Here is an 18,635-nt window from a genome sequence, read left to right on the forward strand (position 1 = left end):
CTATGAAAATATGATATAGAGTAAAGTACTTTAGAAATCGATGATTGATATGAAACTATACATAGAAAGCTGCAGGTAGTATTCAGCGAGCGAGAGGTAATATTTCTATTCTGTTAAGATAAAAAATCTAAAAAAATAAATAAATAACTAGTTACCCGCGCTATTAGCACGGGCCAGTACTAAACAATATCCGATGGCTCGAAGACTGGCAGCCTAATGCCCTAACGATCCTCTTAAGTACCTGGCGCATGCAGCGAGAACGACATTGACTTTGCTTCGTTTCGCTTTGCTTCTTCCCGGCAGCAGCAGCGAACAGAGAGAGAGAGAGAGAGAGACGGGCGGGCGGCGATGCAGATCCTGGGCCCGTCGCCGCTGCCCAGGCCTTGCCCACGCCTCTGCTGCGGCGGCGGCCGCCGGGGGCAGCACCGCGGCGAGGCGTGGGTCCACGTGGCCGTGGGGAGGTCGCCAGAGAAGACGCTCGGGCTGCTGCGCTGGGCGCTGCGCCGCTTCGGGAAATGCCGCATCGTCCTCCTCCACGTCCACCAGCCGTCGCCGCTCATCCCGACCCTCTGTGAGCACTGTGGAGCCTGCGTTTCATCATTCTCTATCTAGGAGTTCAGTCGATCTCTCGTTCACTCGCCTGCTGCGCGCCCCAACGCAAATGAACTGAAATCGCTCCAAATGGACTGGGAAAATGCAGTGGAGAAGATCCCGGCGGCGCAAGCCACGAAGGAGCTGGTGCTCTCCCATCGCAAGTCCGAGAAGGAGTAGACGGACAGGGTGCTCCTCGCCTACCTCGCCTTCTGCCACAGGGCCCAGCCGCCCAGGTGCAGGCGAAACTCCTGCTCACGGAGAACGACCAGATCCACGATGGCATTCTTGGCTTGGTCAACCATTACAGGATCGCCAATCTTGTAATGGGGTCGACACCCGACAGGTACGCTTCTGCCATCTCTTGATGGAGCCAGTAGCATATGTTGTGCTCGACTGTTTGTCTGAACCGTGTTCTGGTGCGCCGAGCGCGTGCAGCTGCTTCAAGTTGAAGTTCGGCAAAGAGTCTTTAATGGCTAGCAATGCTCCTGCGTTTTGCCAAATCTGGTTCGTGTGGAGAGGAAGACACATCTGGACCATAGAAGCTAGTGCAGACACCGACAGCAACACCCCAGTTCACTACCAGGTTGATGTCCCGACAGCAGAAAGAATTAGGTTCAGCTCATATTCTAACAATGCCGGAACCATACTTGATGAAGGACACGTCACGGGCGAGGCACTAATGAAAGTCGATCTTAATCCATGCATTGTTTCAGATTATGATGGTTATGAAGCTCTTGGGGCACACGAAGCCAACCATTTCTATAGTATGAGCATTGCAAACTGGCAAGATGCAGAATCAGCAGCACTCAAATCAACCTTGTGCTCTGATTCTTCTGTACATACCTCAAATTCTAAGGTGGTCCCTCTGCTTCACTTATATATGCATCCATAGTTTCATGCTTGAGACGTGTGTAAAACATAATATGGATATTTTTTCCAGGAAGTATTGGACAGAAATCTCAAACAGGTAACGATGGTAGCTGATGGATCAAGAAAGGAAGCTTTAGTTGAGCTGCTGAAGCGCAAAGAAATAGAGTCAAAAGTAGCAAGTGCTTTTGCCAGGGTATGCAATATCTATTCCACACCATTTAAGATATCATGTACTCCTATCGCATGCGTTCATTTTCTTAACGATCTTTCGCTCTCTGTGCAGGCAAAAGATTCTGATTCTACTAAAAATCATGAAATTAAGATGAGGGGGGAGCTTGAAGATTTACTGGTAGTCACCAGAAAGCAGCATGAAGATCTTCTAAAAAATAAGGAGAGAGCTGTAGCAGCGCTGGAATCTTCTATGAAAAGATTAGCCCTACTAGATGCCCGTGCTGCAAACATAAAGCTTCAGATGGATGAGTTTTCAGCAGAGTTTGAAGTGATCCAATCTTCCATAGAAAGCCTCAGGCAGAAGAAACTGAAACTACCAAAGCTAGAAGATAGACATACTGACCAGATTATGGGGGTCACATACAGCAATGCCACACTATCCAATTGCCTGTCAAATGCTTTTGGAGATGATTTGTACAGCTTTAGAGAATTTACACTGTTAGATATCCAGTCTGCAACATGTAAATTCTCAGAGGGCTTCAAGATACAGTCAGATGGTCATGGGTGCGTTTACAAAGGAGAAATCATGAACAGAACTGTGATGATTTATAAGCTGCACTCGCATAGCATTGAGAGCGTGAAGCAGTTTCAGCAAGAGGTATTCCATGTTTCCCCGCTTCCCACACACCTCTTGCATTTGATACATTTATTATTAGTTAATATGGCACTATTGAACTTAAGTAAGTTATTTTCCAGACACGTGAACACATGGTATTGGTGTGACACATTATCCATTTCTCTATTTTTCATCAATAATAAAAACAAGAATGGTGTAGCAAATATTATTTTTTGCTACTATTAAAATAAAGTTAATTTCACAAGCATTTTATCAAATTAAAATAATAAAGTTTGTACTCCCTCCATCCTCGTAATATAAGGTATTCTAGCAATTCCAAGACATATTAAGGGAGAGAACAAAGGACGCATGTATCCTCCGGGAGCTCTTCGTTTACCAGCCATAATTAAAGTTGTTCCTTAGATTAAGCAGGGGAGTAAGTAATAGAAAAGGTAAGCATGTAGCTAAGAGCCAAGGAAAATTAAATGATTTCTTTTAATACTTGTCAAAAAGTCCTACAATGCCTTATATAGAATGTCTTATATTTCAGGACGGAGGGAGTAGTTAATAAAAAACAAAACCAAGATCTTTATCAGAATGATAGGTGGGCCCCACTGTTGGAGCTGTTACGGGTTTTCAAAAGTTGTAGTTCTGTGTTGTGAGGGATGAGAGTAGCTTGCAGTTCTGTGAAATTGCCACCCAAAATTGTAGTTCTTTGTTAAACTGTCAAGGAAAGTTGTTGTTTTGCGAAATTAACTCATTATAGTATTACTTGTGATGTAATGTAGCATTAAGGAATAGGATAATTTGGCCTACCACGCTTGCAAATTTTCTGCTTATTTGTTGCATATCTTAAGTCTGATGGCAATGTAGATAGTTTTAGAAATTGCTATTAAATTTTGGGCTTATTTATCAGTTTCATGTGTATCACGATATCATCATTTAGCTGAAGATACTTATTTCTGTTTCTGTACAAGGTTTATATCCTTAGCAAGGTGAGGCACCCTCATATTCTAACATTGGTTGGAGCATGCCCAGAAGCTCTGTGTCTCGTCTATGAATATCTTCCAAGTGAGAGCCTTCACGACCGCCTTTTCAACAGATGCAACAGCCATTGGTTGCCATGGAAAATCCGTGCCCGCATTGTTGCTGAGATCTCAGGTGCACTTCTGTTCTTGCATTCCTGTAAACCCCAGATGATCATCCATGGCAACTTGAAGCTTGAGAACATCCTTCTAGATACTGAATGCCACTGCAAGATTGCCGATTTTGGTATTTCTCGGCTATTCACAGATGACATGAAGGATTTCCCATCATTTGCGGACGGTTCCAAGCTGAAAGGGTCCTTTCCCTATGCAGACCCAGAGTGCAAGAGAAGCAAAGTAATGACACCAAAGTATGATATATACTACTTCGGAACGGTGATACTCCAGCTACTGACCGGTAAACAGGAGGTTGTACTAGGGCTTGCTGGTGAGGTAAGGCGTGCTATGTCCTGTGGCAAACTATCATCAATTCTCGATCCTATGGCTGGGCAGTGGCCTTTGGAGGTGGCTGGAAAGCTAGCAGAGTTGGGGCTGAGGTGCAGTGAAACCAGCAGCCAAGATTGCCCGGAGCTGACTCTTGAGACCGTACGAGATCTGGAACAGCTATATTTTACGAGGGAGGGACGAGCACCCTCCTCTTTCCTATGCCCTATTCTGCAGGCAAGCAACACCATCTTGAACCATTGTTCACATGGGCAAGGGTATGGGACTGGATGTGATGAGTAATGAAAAACTTGGTATCTTCCCCTTCATTGTTTCCTGCAGGAGATAATGCATGATCCTCAGGTGTGTGCTGATGGCTTGACGTACGAAGGGCTGACGATCCGTGAGTGGATGGATTCTGGGAGCGAGACGTCGCCGGTGACCAGCCTGAAATTAGAGCATCGCAATCTCACACCCAACCACGCCATTCGCTTTGCTATCCAGGATTGGCTTCGTCACTCTCACTGCCTGATGAAGCTCTAGCTTGGCATTTGTTTTGCTTTTCCGATCTGTGTAGATTCACTTGTAGAAAAAATAATAGGGACGCATAGTACTGTATATATGAATAATTTTAGTAGTTGGTTTAAGGTTTTTGAGTATGAATTTACCAAGAGCTTATTACTTGACGGAATGTATTAGTATGTTACTATGTTTAAGCTTGGTATTGCAGCTGCATGATCACATTGATCACATACTTTTGCCCATATATGTACAGCTAGCATGGCCTCATACTGCAGTTACTAATCTCAGAATTTGGTGATTTCTTTTTATGTCTCTTATCTTGGTATAGCCATTGTATCTGATCATGTGTGCAAAAGCAAAACCACATATTACACGGGTGCACCACTCACAACAACCTGCACACTCATCTAGGCTTACAATACTGGGTGCAAATGTTCATGAAACAAGCTGACAAATATCATATGGTTGCCATTGTTAAGAGCAAGAAATAATATCTGTTTTGAGAAAAAGTTGGTGAGATCTCCTGCTGAGATCATTTGCTTTGCTTTGTCTTTTGTATCTTTGTGGGCAGAACTGCATCGTCAAGAGCATCGGGTGGCCTTGGAGGTTGGAGCTGAAGCCCTCAAGTGAGTCTGCACCCACAGCAGGCACCTATGGAGGATACTGGGATGTTGCTGCTGCATTGAGCTGCCTGGGAAAAGGTCCTGGAAGACCGGTCTCGTGCAAGATTTTCTTGGTCTCTTTTGTTTTTGGTCGCCTGCCTTTTTTTTCGCTTAAGAGGCAGGTCTCTCTTTCTGTCACGGGATGTAGGGTCTCCGCTTTTGTTACAGCCCTTTGTTGCTGTGGTTAACTAGACTGGTCGTTAGTACGTCAGGCTTATCTGTGGTCAGGGGAGCGTGGAGTATGGGCTATGTCCAGAACTCTAGCTAAATTCGCTGCTCTTCAGTAATGAAATATGGGCAATGTCCCGTTTGGAGAAAAAAAAATCTAGGACTACAACACAATTCCGTCCCTAGTGAGATCGATGGAACCATCAGGATACCGTAGACGATGCTCCATCCAATGTGGATTTACGTGTCCCTACCTGCAATGAAGTTGTTTTCGAGCCGAAAGCAAAAGGAATTCAGCAATGGCATCAGAATCCCACGAATGAGTGTTGAAGTTTTCACCGACATGCCTAAACAGAGATCACAACAACACCACCAGAATACCCACATGAACTACACTGGAGTTGTTTTCGAGCCGAGGGCCAATGGTTCGTATCAGGATCCCATGAACAAGCGTCGATGTTTTTCCCACTGAGCCTGAAAAGAGAGATCGATCTAGCGCCGCTAACGCCACAATAATACCTACATGAACCACACTGCTGCCAATTCCCATACTCTGAAAAATGTCGTGCAAGATCACCCATAAGTTGAGCTAGAGCCTAGAGGAGCATAGGAATTATCAGAAAATGCGAGCAATAGTTTGTTCTGCGCGGCCCACAACTCAATCTCGGCCGACCCACCCAACGGATTTTAATTGAGCGATATGAACAGCGGACGCGCGTCCAAAGATAAGCCGAATCTCCCGTGGCCATAGTGTGATTCACCAGCGACGTGAACGAACCACCAGAAATAAGGGAGGGCAACAATGTTCCATGGATAAGTTTTTCAAAGGATGAACAACACGGGCTATATATCTCCCTTCTTTAAACAAAGGAGAAACGTCTGCTGCTCTTTACCGGGCCATCCATGACCGTCTTTAACACAAATTACATGCATCTACTGCCAACCATCTTTCAAAAAGCAAAGGGGAATTATCCATTGCTTTGGAAAAAGACAAGGAAGAATGCTTTGCTTGCTGTGAGAAGCAACGCACCCAGCAAGCAAAACGTACAGGGAGGAAGCCAGGAAGCAAGCAAGGAACCATAGGTTGTGCGGAGAAAGGAACATAGCTGCCTACTGCCAGTGTGCCTCACAACAGTTAACACTGCACTCGCAAGCCTGCTGCCCTCCGCCTCGCGATTGCATTTCCTGCCCGCTCCTTTGATGGGTTACATCTGAGGGCGTGTACACATCAATGGAATGATGGGTTAGATCGATGCGCCTTCCTTCCTTTAATTAATTCCTCCATGGCCTTTGAAGTTTGGACAGACAGCAGAAGGATTCTTCTCCACGGGAACTGAAACAGGTGTGTGCCCCTCTATCCTCGCATTATTTGCTTCCTTGGAAATAATACTACTCGTAGTACTGTACCATGCTGCTCGTTTACAGTAATGCTGTGCGCAGGTGTTGATCGAACCAGCGGATTCATGGGTTAGATCGGCGTTCGTGAGAGCAATTCCTGTCTGTTGTTGGTCTTCTAATAAGGCAAGAGGGATTTCATCATGGATACAAGGGTACGGCACTACCGCAATTCATGTGACTGTAAGCATTGGTACATCTAATTCAAAAAAATTTGCAGAAGCCAGTGCACTCTGCTAGCTGCTAGTGAACTTTTGAAGGCAGAACATTAAACATTTTTTTGGGCTATAGGTTTCTCGATCAGGTTATGTACCATCAAACACAAGAGAGGCCCTCTACCAGGGGCTGCCACCAAGGGTCAAATCGGCTCTACCAAATAGATTAAAAACTTCCTTAGTGGCTCAGGAGGTAATACAGCCAGAGAACAAATGAACCACATCACCAAAGTTTGCACATTCTGATCCCTGAATTCTGATGCGGCTCACCATTGATGATATAAGGGTTCAAATGGAGAAATAATTGAAATGGCTTGTTCCTATGGCCATCAATACCACCTGGTACTATAGCTTGTTTACATCTAACCAATTGTTTTAAGGTTGATTCAGTTATTATATTGAGATTTATGCATCTACTACCTCTTATGCTTACTTCAGTGCCCGAGGCTTCTTGAGGTTTAGCGAATGGGCCAAGTCGGGGTAAGATGACTATTTTCCACTAGTCTTTTTAACGCACTTACTTAGGGAATGACAGTTCTCGGAGATCTGACATTCCCTTTGCCTTCAATGCTCCAGGACTGACAGGGTCGGGAGACGACCAGGTCAAGCAGATCCAATCGAGACGCTCTACCATGCCGACAAGGCAAGGACCGAGGATCACATCCTGGATTTAGTCGTTTGTCTTCACCACCTTGTCAACCAGAGTAACCGGCCAGCAACGCAAAAGACCACTGATCTGCCTTTACATCTAACCAAAAGTGCGAAATGATCATGGCTGTTATCTGAAAATACCATTTTTCTGAGTGGTCAGCAAATTCACCAAGATCTTGTGATCCAGTTCGTTGGTTGATTTCGTCTTTGATAGGACGTGCATTTTTCATATGTCCACAGATACAATCGGGCATGCTCACATCAGCTGAGTAGGTCTAGTATAAGAATAGCTTTGTTGCTTTGACCTGTTGTATATATATTCAAGTGCAGTTGCCGATTGGAAACGTACATGTGTATATGCAGATGTGATAATTACAAATGGTGATCATATGGATGAGCGACATAATTTGCTGAGGCGTAAACTGTAAAATCATAAACTGCACACTCGATTTTCAACGGTCACTCTCAGGCGTTAGCCAACACGAAAGGACTCTTACAAGTATTCCCTCCGTCTAGATGATCAACACCATTGTTTTTTATACAACCTTGGCTAAAAGAGTAAATTGCATTCACCGTATAACAACTTGTATGGTCGTCACTTTGGTCCAACAAATTGCAAAATATACAAACGATACACAAACTTGTAAGATATGTGCATGTACGGTCACATAATACACTAGAGCGTATTATGTCACATCTTGAATAGATACTGGATCATATTGTTTTACATTTAGTACACAATGTTTACATCCTATCCAAACTAAAATTTTTGTATACGATTTAGGCAGGCGTGTCCTGGTCTCCTACAGTAGTTCAAGAACAATTGATAGCATAATTAGGATCACACGAACTGGGTAGTCCATTAGACATCGTTCAAGAAGAATTGACAGCAGACTAACGATTTTACTGGGCGAGACGCAACAGTTATCTGTCTCTTCCCCGCGCGCGCACACCCAAGCCAGAAGAAAAGGAAAAAGCCTTGGCAATCTCTTCTTTAAACAAAGGAGAAATGTCTGCTGCTCTTTACCGGGCCATCCATGACTGTCTTTAACACAAATTACAGCTACCGCCGACCATCTTCCAAAAAAGCAGAGGGGAACTATCCATTGCTTTGGAATAAAGAGAAGGGAGAATGCTTTGCTTGCTGTGAGAAGCAACGCACCCAGCTAGCAAAACGTACATGGAGGAAGCCAGCCAGCAAGCAAGGAACCATGCGTTGTGCAGAGAAAGGAACATAGCTGCCGACCGCCGTGGTGCCTCACAACAGTTAACACTACACTCCTAAGTCCTGCTGCCCTCCGCCTCGCGATTGCATTTCCTGCCGGCCCCTGTTCGATCTGAGGGCGAGCACTCATCAATGGAATGATGGGTTAGGTCGATGCGCCTTCCTTTGATTAATTCCTCCTTGGCCTTTGGAGTTTGGAACAGGTGTGTGGTCCCCTTTACTCGCATTATTTGCTCCCTTGGAAATACTACTCGTGGTACTGTACCGTGCTGGTTGTTTACAGTAATGCTGTGCTCAGGTGTTGATCGAACCAGCGGGTTCATGGGTTAGATCGGCGTTCGTGCGCGCATTTCCTGTCTGTTGTTGGTCTTCGAATAAGGCAACAGGGATTTCATCATGGAAAATTGGGTACGGCACTACTTTAATTCATGCGACTGTAAGCATTGGCACATCTAATTCAAACAGTTTTGCAAAAGCCAGTGCACTCTGCTAGCTGCTGGTTTATACATGCATGCGCCAACGTCCTTTGATTCGTATATATCTCATGCACACTACCAGAGCATATGCATTCGTATTGGATTGACTAGTTACTAACTGAAGCTGCAACGGATTCATATATATAATGTAGCCTCATTTTGCTTCCTCCTAACTCCACTGCAGTATATCGAAGCAAGAGACGTTCATGGCGCCAGAGAGGAGATATTTGAATGTATTCGGCAGAAGAGTGACAAAAAGGTCATCTATTTTAATGGTTGGGGTGGCTTGGGGGCGGCCCCTGTTCTCAGATCCATAGAACAAGAACTTCGGTCAATCAAAGCTAAGAAAAATCCTTCAAGACTATGCTTTGACACAATAATTTACATAGATTGCTCAGCATGGGAAAGTACAAGGGTGATGCAGAGGAAAATCGCAGAGGAGCTAAAACTAGGCCCTGAAACAGTGATGGCCACGTTTGACAAGCAGGATGAAGTGGATGACCTCAAGGGCGTGGACCTTGGCTCTAGGGATGTGATACCTAGTGTTTCTCAAGTGATTAACCAAACCCTGGTTAATAGAAAATTAGTGATGCTTTTCCTTAATGGAAGTGATGATGAGGTTGATGTACGTAAGTTTGGCATTATTCCTGACTATTGCAACCACGTAATAGTATGGACATTCAAAAGACGGTCTTTGACTATACATGATCAGCGTGAGGTAGCAATAAAGCTAAGATACACCCACTTTTTTATCTCTAGTATGTCGTCCCAACTATTACAAACTTCAGATGTTCATGCACTGCTGCGTGAAGAAGCAGCTAACATAGTTGCTCGCCACCCATGGATGCAAGGCGTCGACCCAACAATGGTAATGAAGTGTTGCCTGTACGAGTTGTTCTTGCAGTATAGTTTTCACAGGGCCACAGGATTTGATTGGGTGGCTCATGCTCCAAACTACTGGATGTGTGATGGGATAATTAAGGGAAATGGAACAAGGGAGATTACTGATGCATTGCATCATGAAATACATTGGGTGTGCAATAATGCTTCTCTGCTTGACAAAGTGTTTGAAAAACTCATGAAAGACCCGGAGGCTCCATTTTTGGTGGTCAAGAAGGATGGTATTTCTTTCTCTAGAGAGAGCCCATGTTGTCGTTGGGTTTGTATGACCTCAAAGAATCTGACAATACAAGAAGATACAAAAGCTATATTGGAAAGGGCATCGTCTTTATTCGTAGCACTTGACAAGTCTGAGAACCCACAAGACTCACCAAATGTGTTTCTTAAACACTGCTGCAACCTTGGCGTGCTAATTCTCTCTCATTGCAGCTTCAGTTTTATGTCACCTCCTTTCCTCCAGTGTGAGGGATTGAGATTCCTCGGATTGGATCACTGCACACATGACAACAGAAGTGAAGGTGCAGGGAACAATGCAAATTGGGTGTGTCTACAAAGCCTATGGGTGCTTGACTTACGTTACACAGAATGGGATGCTATCGTATCTGAAGAAAATATGGATATCATGACTAACCTCAGGGAGCTAAATATTGAGGGATTCATGTGTTGGCAGTTAATAAGTGGTAGATTACAGGGAAGGTTGCGTTACCTCCAAAAGCTCCGGATAATCAAACCCACTCATAAAGCAGAGACGCCATCAATAGCTTGCTACAACCCATTGGTGGACAAAACAGATCTGGAAATACTTGATTTGTCTGGTAACAGAGACATGGAAAATCTGCCAGCAAACTTATCAATGGCAAAGAGCCTCCAGATGCTTATCCTTGATGGTTGCGACGGGCTAAAGAATGTTGCTGTGCCAGACGGGCTCCCCTCTTCCCTAAGGTCATTTAGTTTTGATGGATATGGACCGGCGACCAAATGGACGTCATCCTTTAAGCTGCCCCAAGAATTTTCCGAACCGGAGCAGCCGCATGATGCATATAAAAGGGATGCCAAAACCTCCAAGATATCCCTACAAGCCTGCACGCAATTGGAGAATTTGTTTGTACGCGGACTACCTAATCTTGTGGAGCTAGACCTCTCAGGAAGTGAAATTAAGGTACTTGACCTCAAAACTATGGTGGTAGATGTCCCAGAACTCAAGCGGCTCTTTTTGCTGGGTTGTGAGAACCTCCGTGCAATAATTTGGGGATCATATGATTCAATGAAACGGCTAAAGCTGGAAGTGGTGTGCATAGACACACGAGCTAAGAGGACACCTGGACTTACTCGGCCGTCCCTTGCCCAGCATAAGCATTTCCACTTGCAGTTGCATGCTGTTCTCGCAGACGCGAGGCTCGGCAGGTCCTTGTGTCACCTGGTGGAACATTATGTGAATCAAAGAGGTGACTATGAGGGCACTCATTTCAATATCCATGTCACCTCTTCAGTTGAGTACGGTGGGGGTGTTCAACTCGAAGCGACGGTCAAGGAGAAGACTGCAGGACCTAGTAATAGTCCCCAGCACCATGTTCTAGCGAGTCCGTATGGTGATGTAACCACCGAGATCGGCAACAATAATGTCCCAATGCTGGTGTTTCCACAGCCCCCGGCTCAACGGTCAGATCATCATATTGAGATTAGTAACGAGAGCCGAAGCTTGGGTAGTGAACTGGTGGCAGATGTCCCAATGCTGGCGTTTCCACAGTCCCCTACTTTAGGTGAGCTAACAAGACGGTACGCCGAATCCCTGCACGTGCATGATGCCGCAACCAGCGCTAGCATGCCCGAGGACTGGCATCGCCTGAAGTGGTGCCACGTGGAGAGGTGTCCCAACATGGATACGATCTTCCCTGCAGAGGCAATGGACTATAATCAACTACAGACCATCTGGGCATCGGATCTCCAGATGGCCCGGTGCATTTGGAGCCAATGTGTCAGACGCCGCTATGATTCCTTCGAAAAGCTGCAGCACCTGCACCTGCGTTCCTGCCCGAGGCTCCAGTTCGCGCTGCCGGTGTGGGTCCCCTCCTTCCCCAACCTGGAGACCCTCCACATCATCCGCTGCGGCAACCTCACGCACGTCTACGCGCTGAACAAAAAGTACCCGGAGGAGATAGTCGCCCACGGCTTACAGTTCCCGAAGCTGACCACCATCCACCTGCACGACCTGCCCAAGCTGCGACAGATATCTGAGGTCAAGATGCTCGCGCCGGCGCTCGAGACCATCAGGATCAGGGGGTGTTTCGGCCTGCGCCGGCTGCCGGCCTTGCAGGGCCGCGAGCCCGGCGTGAGGCGGCCGGCCGTTGAGGTGGAGAAGGACGTGTGGGACGCGCTGGAGTGGGACGGGCTCGCCGCCGGCCACCACCGCAACCTCTTCGAGCCGCCCGTGCACTCGCGCTACTACAGGAGGAGGCGCCTCCTCAGGGGCACCGTCCTCAGGTACGCACACTGCTCTGTAGTCTGTACACCAACATTGGTGAAACATTTTATGACTCGCTGCCTCTCGCATTGCCTAGGTGAATCCTGAGCCGTGCGTCCACACTACTGCCGCTGCTACCACGGGAGATGACCGACTCGTCCGCCCTCTACGGTGGACGCTGGTCGGGCAGGATTGCAGGCTTGCTGTGATGATACTGATGCTGCTGCTGCAGGCTGCAGCAGCTGCCTTTGGTTGTGTTTGTTGTTGACAAGGGCAGGGGCCTCAGGTTGGCTTCCTGCTTGCGCTGCGCCGTCGATGGCCGAGTTGGCCTAGCGGTTGCCAAGTGCTTTGGAATAAAAATGCCACCGGGCTTTCTGCCTGCGCGCGTGTTGCGCTCAGACGGTCAGACACCGGCCGGCTTGTGTGCTCGAGTCGAGTGTGTGGCTTGCGATTGGATCCGAGACAATGAAGCAGCAGCAGTAGCTGGGTCCGGGTGTGTGCCTGACCACCTGCTGCGTGTGTGTGTGTGTGTGTGTGTTTGATGTTGTGTGGCTTGATGAGTGCCTGCTGCTCCGTTCGAAACGGAGTGCCGAGCTAATAAGCAGCAGCTGCGTGTGTGCTCGCGCACACGCGCCTGTCGTGGATGCACTGAGTTTGCTTGCTATGTAATGTTTGATGAATCAAGAGACAGCTGGTTTGTGTGCCTGATGCTGGCTGCTGTGATTTGTGAACCATTTATTAAGCTTCAATCTATGGTGTTTGTGCTGTGTGAATTATTCTTGCCAGCATCAGCTGGAGATGTTTGTTTCCATGCGTCTGTTTCAACTTGTGACATGTTTTGGCATAGCCATCAACAGAAGAATTTTGCTCGAGTACGGAGACAGTTTCTGTTTTCATATCTGAACCATGCAGCTTTCTTGCCTGCATGCTCTGTTTCATCTTAATCCGCAATTCAATGAGCTGCAAGCCTGCAAAGTTTGCTTGATCTGAACTTTTGATTCCGCTTGCAAGGAAAAGGGGTTAAAGAACTATTTCCACAATTTCGTTTCCACACTTCAACAAACAACCAGATGATCAATAGCTCTTTTAGTCATTTATTTATATGATCCTTCCAAAGCAGAAATACAATGGAACAACAGAGCGCTCGAGTCCAGACTCATTGACTCCAGTACGAGAAAAACAACTATTCATTGCTCTTTTAACGATTATTACTAGTCAGCTTAATCTGAAGACCGGAACATAATCTGAAACAAAAATTACCAAAAAAAATGTCCCACCGGGATTCGAACCCAGGTCGCCAGATTCAAAGTCTGGAGTGCTAACCACTACACTATGGAACCAGTTGATGTAATTCTTTGATGCCTTAGTTATTTATATGTATTATATCCATTGCATGTAACTGGCAGAATAATCATGACGTGCTTTTATCTCCAAAAAAGAAACATATATAGCATTCAGGGAGCAAATCACCTAGAATCATAAAGTTGCAGAATTCAACAGCATGCAATAGAGATACAGTAGCATGTTAATGCTAAGAACACTATATTCCATCTCATAGCCCATTATCGGGCCAAACAAATCTTCCATGGTAATAGAAAAATGAAGGGACAATTGTATAACTGCCCTTGTTCTGAGCTGTAATTGCACGTTTGCCCTTATTTTTTTAACTTTCTGGATTATGCATATCCATTGCTAACTTGTTTTACATTGTAATTTTCAGGAAACTGCCATAGATGAATACTTCAAACCAATTGACAAGAATGCTAAGATCATAACAGATATGCAGTTGGAGAAAGAAGAAAAGCAAATGAAGGAGATGGCAAAAGTTATGCAAGAGCAAATAAAAATGCAAAGAGATATCGCAATGAAAAGAGATGAGGCTGCCAGCCTAGAGTCTAAGGATGCTCAAGTGAGTGGAAAAGTAGCTGAAATCCCTACGAAACAAGAGACTGTAAAATAGATACTATGTATTGTTCCTTTTCGCAGGAAGTTAGTGTGCCTGTGCATACTCTTTGCACTTGTTTTGGGCTAGGTAATAAGTATGCACTATGCGACAATCACATACTTCCTTTTCATTTTTGGGTCAATTGCAAAACTGCCCTTGTTTTGACCTGTAACTGCACGTTTGCCCCTATTTTTTTAACTTTGCATGTTTGCCCCTGTTTTTTGAATCTGAAGGTTCCACTTGCCCCTGTTCCGTGAAAGAGAGTTAACGGTGTTAAGTGCAAGCTGAAAAGACACAAATGCCCTCGACATCTCACCCACCGCTCACGCCTGCCTGCCGCCTCGCCGGTCCCCAGCCGCTGCCGCTGCGCCGACCAGCCTGAGCCGCGCCGGTCCCCGCCCGCCTGCCATCGCACCGGTCCCCGGCAGCCTGCCGCCGTGCCGAGCAGCCCGAGCTACGCCGGCCCCCGCCCGCCTGCCACCGCGCCGAGCAGAGTTGAGCAGAGGAGGCGGCGCTCCTTGCCGGATTCCGGCGAGGGCGGGCCATGGCTGTGAGGGGAAAGGGGCGAGGGAGCACGGGGAGGTCAACCCGCACCTGAGGAGTCCCTTATTGGGGGCGGGGGCGGTCGGAGGAGGGCTGGCCGCGGGATCAGGCGGCCGGCGGTGATGGCGTGCGGCGGCGGCGGTGTTCCGGCGCGTAGGGATGGGGTGGCCGGCTTGGGAGCTTCATTGAGGCAAGGGCAAGCTTGTGGGGTGCTCGATTTGGGAAGGGAGAGGGCGGAGTGGCGGCTCCACGTGCGGCCGGCGAGCAGCGGCGCAATGGAGGCCGCGGCGGGGATTTGGGCAGGCCTGGGCAGTGGGTAAGCGGTCTGGGAGCTTCGGTGCGGCGAGGTGTGCTGTACCTGGGGGAGGGCTGAGCGAGGGAGGCCGACCTTGAGCACCGGCGAGAGGAGGGAGACGCAGGGCCGCCTGCCGCCGCCCGCCTGCCGCCGCGCCGAGCAGCCCGAGCTGCCTCGGCCCCCGCCCGCCTGCCGCGGCGTCGAGCTGCCCGAGGCGCGTCGTCCCCCGCCCGCCTGCCGCCGCATCGGTGCCCGCCCGCTGCTGGGCTCGTCAGGCGCTGCCCCCCCTACCCATCACGCCGCCGCCGCCGCCGGCCGATGTGAATGGTCACGAAGCAAACAGAGAGAATGGGAGGAGTTGTGTGTTTTGGATAAGGGTAGTATAGTCTTTTTCTTTTTTTGCGAAATTTTTTTAGCACTATTATTGAGCTCTAGCTCACGGTGTTAAGAAACAGGGGCAAACGGTGCCTTCAATTTTGAAAACCAGGGGTAAACATGCAAAGTTAAAAAAAAATAAGGGCAAACGTGCAATTACAGCTCAGAACAAGGGCAGTTATACAATTGTCCCTTCATCTTATTGTCATGTGTGCAGTCCCACGAAACTGAATCAGAAACCTGAACTTGGACTTTTAGTATATATTCAAAATATTTCACATCAACCAAACATATACAATTGCATTGTTTTCCACATGCCGATAGCATGATTGCCAACCTTTGTCTAATTGTCTCACTTCTGTCGGTCCTCACTTCTGCTGGCACACAGGATTTCATTCAGGTTGTACATTTTTTTAAGAAACTAAGTTGTTGCAAAATGCAGTATACATTTCCATGGCATGACTAAATTTTTAGGTGTAAACTTACAGCTTCTTCAAGATGCTGATGGACAGCTTGCATCTGCTGAACCACTTGACGAACCTCTGACAAGATAACCTTTTCTGGCTGTCTCCGCAGCTCTTCCTTCCTAGCTTGGGCCTGAATGAATGATAGTAATTGTTAAGGCAGATGTTACTTGATATGAAAGCTAGCTTTTTCTGTATCTTCAACAATCAATCAACCCTTTTCTCTCCTTACCTTTTGGGACAGAACACCGACTTGCATTACATGAAGGTGTTCATACTAGCTAACAATCTAAGTGTAGTATCATATATACCAGTATTTCTTTACTGAAAGCATATGCGGCTCGGGATAATAGATTGATTACAGGTGCAAAACACAGGTACAAATATATAGGCAAGGAACCCTAGGATATGGCTGATGGAAACAGAACCAATTGGGAGTCCTTGCCTAATACAATTAGGACCTAATCAACTATCCCTTACGGGACACACACAAGCATGTGTGGCAATAGACCCAAGCCCAAAGGGCCTGCCGAACCCCTCTGCTAACATTTACATAATGGTACAACATCCTTGAAGTGAATACACTAAGCAACTCGCCGCTTTGCCCACTCAATATTAATGTTGTTAAAATGCCAACATAACTCACATAGTTTCTATGCCAACATTACTAAAATGCCAACATTTCTATGCCACATCATCAATGTGAGAGGAGTTTCATCATATGTGGCACAGTTACCTAGACCTGTATTGCATGAAGCATCGCTACACAACAAGCGAAGCGGACAGGTGGAAAAAAGGACACATCCTGTTTTAGATAGACAGTTAAATAACTAAATAATTCAAATATTTTCCATGTCTAGGAGATGTTAATTTTTTTTAAAACATTGTTTGAAGGTTGATACAGAATACAAAAAAAAAATTGCATTAGTACCCTTTCTTCAATGATTGTCATTGCACAAACTAAAGTAGATCATAAGTCAAAACCACGCTTTATAACAAGGAGCATTTTCGACTTCAGACCAGTGCGATCTGCAAGATACCCTGGTGCAAAACCATGACCAAAGAGAACCACATGATTTTCCTATAACTCTGCATAAGAGTAACTAACTCTGTCTACTAAAGATCAATTTCCATGTAGGGAAGACATTGAAATGACAATCATTTCGAAATGGGTATGATATATATAACAATCACTTGTCCTCAACGTTAAGAACTAAACAAAAGTTGATATGCACCGGGTACCTCTTCGGATCAATCATGTTGACCAAAAATAGCGATTTTCTGCACCTAACTCCTACCTCTGCGTAAAGGCAGGTTTCGCACTAAATGTTAAGCACTAGACATAGAGTGCAAATCAGCTAAACGTCACAACTAAAATTGAACAGAAAATGGCAGTTCCACCATGGAACCTCAACTGTTTAACCTTATCCCATTTTCAACGAGAGAGGACAACTAGAAGATTTGGTTCCATGCGGGCTTAAAACGCAAAATTGATGCTACACTTTCCCCAGCAAGTGTCGGTTACACCATGGAGTCAGACAGGACAGCACGCACTGCCACAATATCTCGAATGAAATCTCTTGGGGAAAGTACTTGCCATCTCGAGGCGCTTCTGTAGCTGCAGCCTGTAGGATCGGATCCGCCTCTCCTCGTAGCCGGACATCACCCGCACGATGAACCATGCCTTCCTCCCCAACTGCACCAGCCTGTCCATCCCTCCGTGAAAGGGAGCACGCGCCCCCCGACGCCCAGCGCCTAGATCGGCCTCGCGCCCGAGGAGGACGAAGGAGGAGGAGGAGGAGGGCCTAGTTGGTCCACGGACGGATGGGCTCGATTAGACAAGCAGGCCACCACGCCGCAAACGAATCGGACTCACAGGCCCCTGGAACAAACAATCCGCCCAGGCAGGACCGCAGGAGTGGGTCACTTACGAGGAAACGGAGGCACCGATCCCCGCCCCACGCCGGTGCCGGGAGGAGAGGGTGGGGTGGGAGTGCGTTGACGAGGAAAAGGGCTTCAGCGGAATGAGGACGCGCCGGCGGTGAGGTCGCCGATGGTGGCGGGCCTGGCGGCGGTAGAACCGGGTCGGAGGGAGGGAGGGGAGGGAGGAGGAGCCTGCGGCCTGCCCAACCAAGTCCGTTCTGCAGATTCTTTTTTTTCTCTTTCCGGTTCTGCCCTTGAACCTAGCGCAGAATGACGACGGAACGGAGGGGCTCTGATGTCATGTTCCCGATCAAAACCGTCCGGCTGTACCGCATTTTGTTCGTCAGGTCGCCCCGGTTCAGCTGGTTTTCGCCCAGCCGTGGAGTCCATGGACCGGCTCTCCTCTGTTGCTGAATGAGAAAGCAAATCGCGCCGCCACGGTGTTTTCTTGTTCCGCTAGCGGATTTATACATACAGATTCCGAAACAATATGAATCAGGAGTGGCAAAGGATTTTAAAATTTAGTCTAGATAATTCAAGAGCCAGACTTTTGATCAAATTAGATTGTGAAAAGATCACCAGAGCCATGCATAATTGGTTACGTAAATATGATAGTGTGGCTGATGGACAATCTAAATTGCATAAGGTCGTAGTAGCAACAAGCTAAGGTTGCTGTCCCGAATGGCCACAAACCA

The 18,635-nt window shown here is 47.0% G+C and overlaps 2 protein-coding genes and 1 non-coding gene across 10 annotated transcripts; 2 read left to right on the forward strand and 1 right to left on the reverse strand.

Annotated features, from left to right (window-relative positions):
- The first annotated feature begins 294 nt into the window (after nt 1-294).
- LOC120641006 (U-box domain-containing protein 33-like) lies at nt 295-5,218 on the forward strand. 3 transcript variants are annotated; one of them, XM_039916953.1, is made up of 8 exons: nt 295-571; nt 701-937; nt 1,030-1,450; nt 1,535-1,657; nt 1,748-2,293; nt 3,229-3,523; nt 3,611-3,957; nt 4,063-5,218. In XM_039916953.1, exons 1-8 carry the CDS (start codon nt 516-518, stop codon nt 4,261-4,263), a joined length of 2,226 nt encoding a protein of 741 aa, XP_039772887.1. In that variant the 5' UTR covers nt 295-515; the 3' UTR covers nt 4,264-5,218. The 3 variants fall into 3 exon arrangements, with proteins under 3 accessions (XP_039772887.1, XP_039772886.1, XP_039772888.1); XM_039916952.1 differs by having other exon boundaries at nt 298-571; nt 3,229-3,957; XM_039916954.1 differs by lacking the exons at nt 295-571; nt 701-937 and having other exon boundaries at nt 1,044-1,206; nt 1,308-1,450; nt 3,229-3,957; nt 4,063-4,548.
- A 754-nt stretch (nt 5,219-5,972) lies between these two features.
- On the forward strand, nt 5,973-13,171 carry LOC120641007. 6 transcript variants are annotated; one of them, XR_005662106.1, is made up of 6 exons: nt 5,975-6,414; nt 6,513-6,650; nt 6,759-6,875; nt 6,968-7,024; nt 7,121-7,162; nt 7,259-7,721. XR_005662106.1 is itself a non-coding variant. In XM_039916956.1 (4 exons), the coding sequence occupies exons 2-4, from the start codon at nt 8,955-8,957 to the stop codon at nt 12,494-12,496; spliced, it is 3,213 nt and encodes a 1,070-aa protein (XP_039772890.1). In that variant the 5' UTR covers nt 5,993-6,414; nt 8,857-8,954; the 3' UTR covers nt 12,497-13,171. The 6 variants fall into 6 exon arrangements, 2 of the variants coding, with proteins under 2 accessions (XP_039772890.1, XP_039772889.1); XR_005662105.1 differs by having other exon boundaries at nt 5,977-6,414; nt 6,513-6,622; XR_005662104.1 differs by having other exon boundaries at nt 5,973-6,414; nt 6,759-7,024.
- A 492-nt stretch (nt 13,172-13,663) lies between these two features.
- On the reverse strand, nt 13,664-13,735 carry TRNAQ-UUG. The gene has a single exon. It is a non-coding gene; the product is annotated as a tRNA-Gln (tRNA).
- Between the last annotated feature and the right edge of the window lie 4,900 nt (nt 13,736-18,635).

Source organism: Panicum virgatum, chromosome 7K (genome assembly GCF_016808335.1).
Source record: "Panicum virgatum strain AP13 chromosome 7K, P.virgatum_v5, whole genome shotgun sequence".
Lineage (NCBI taxonomy): Eukaryota > Viridiplantae > Streptophyta > Magnoliopsida > Poales > Poaceae > Panicum > Panicum virgatum.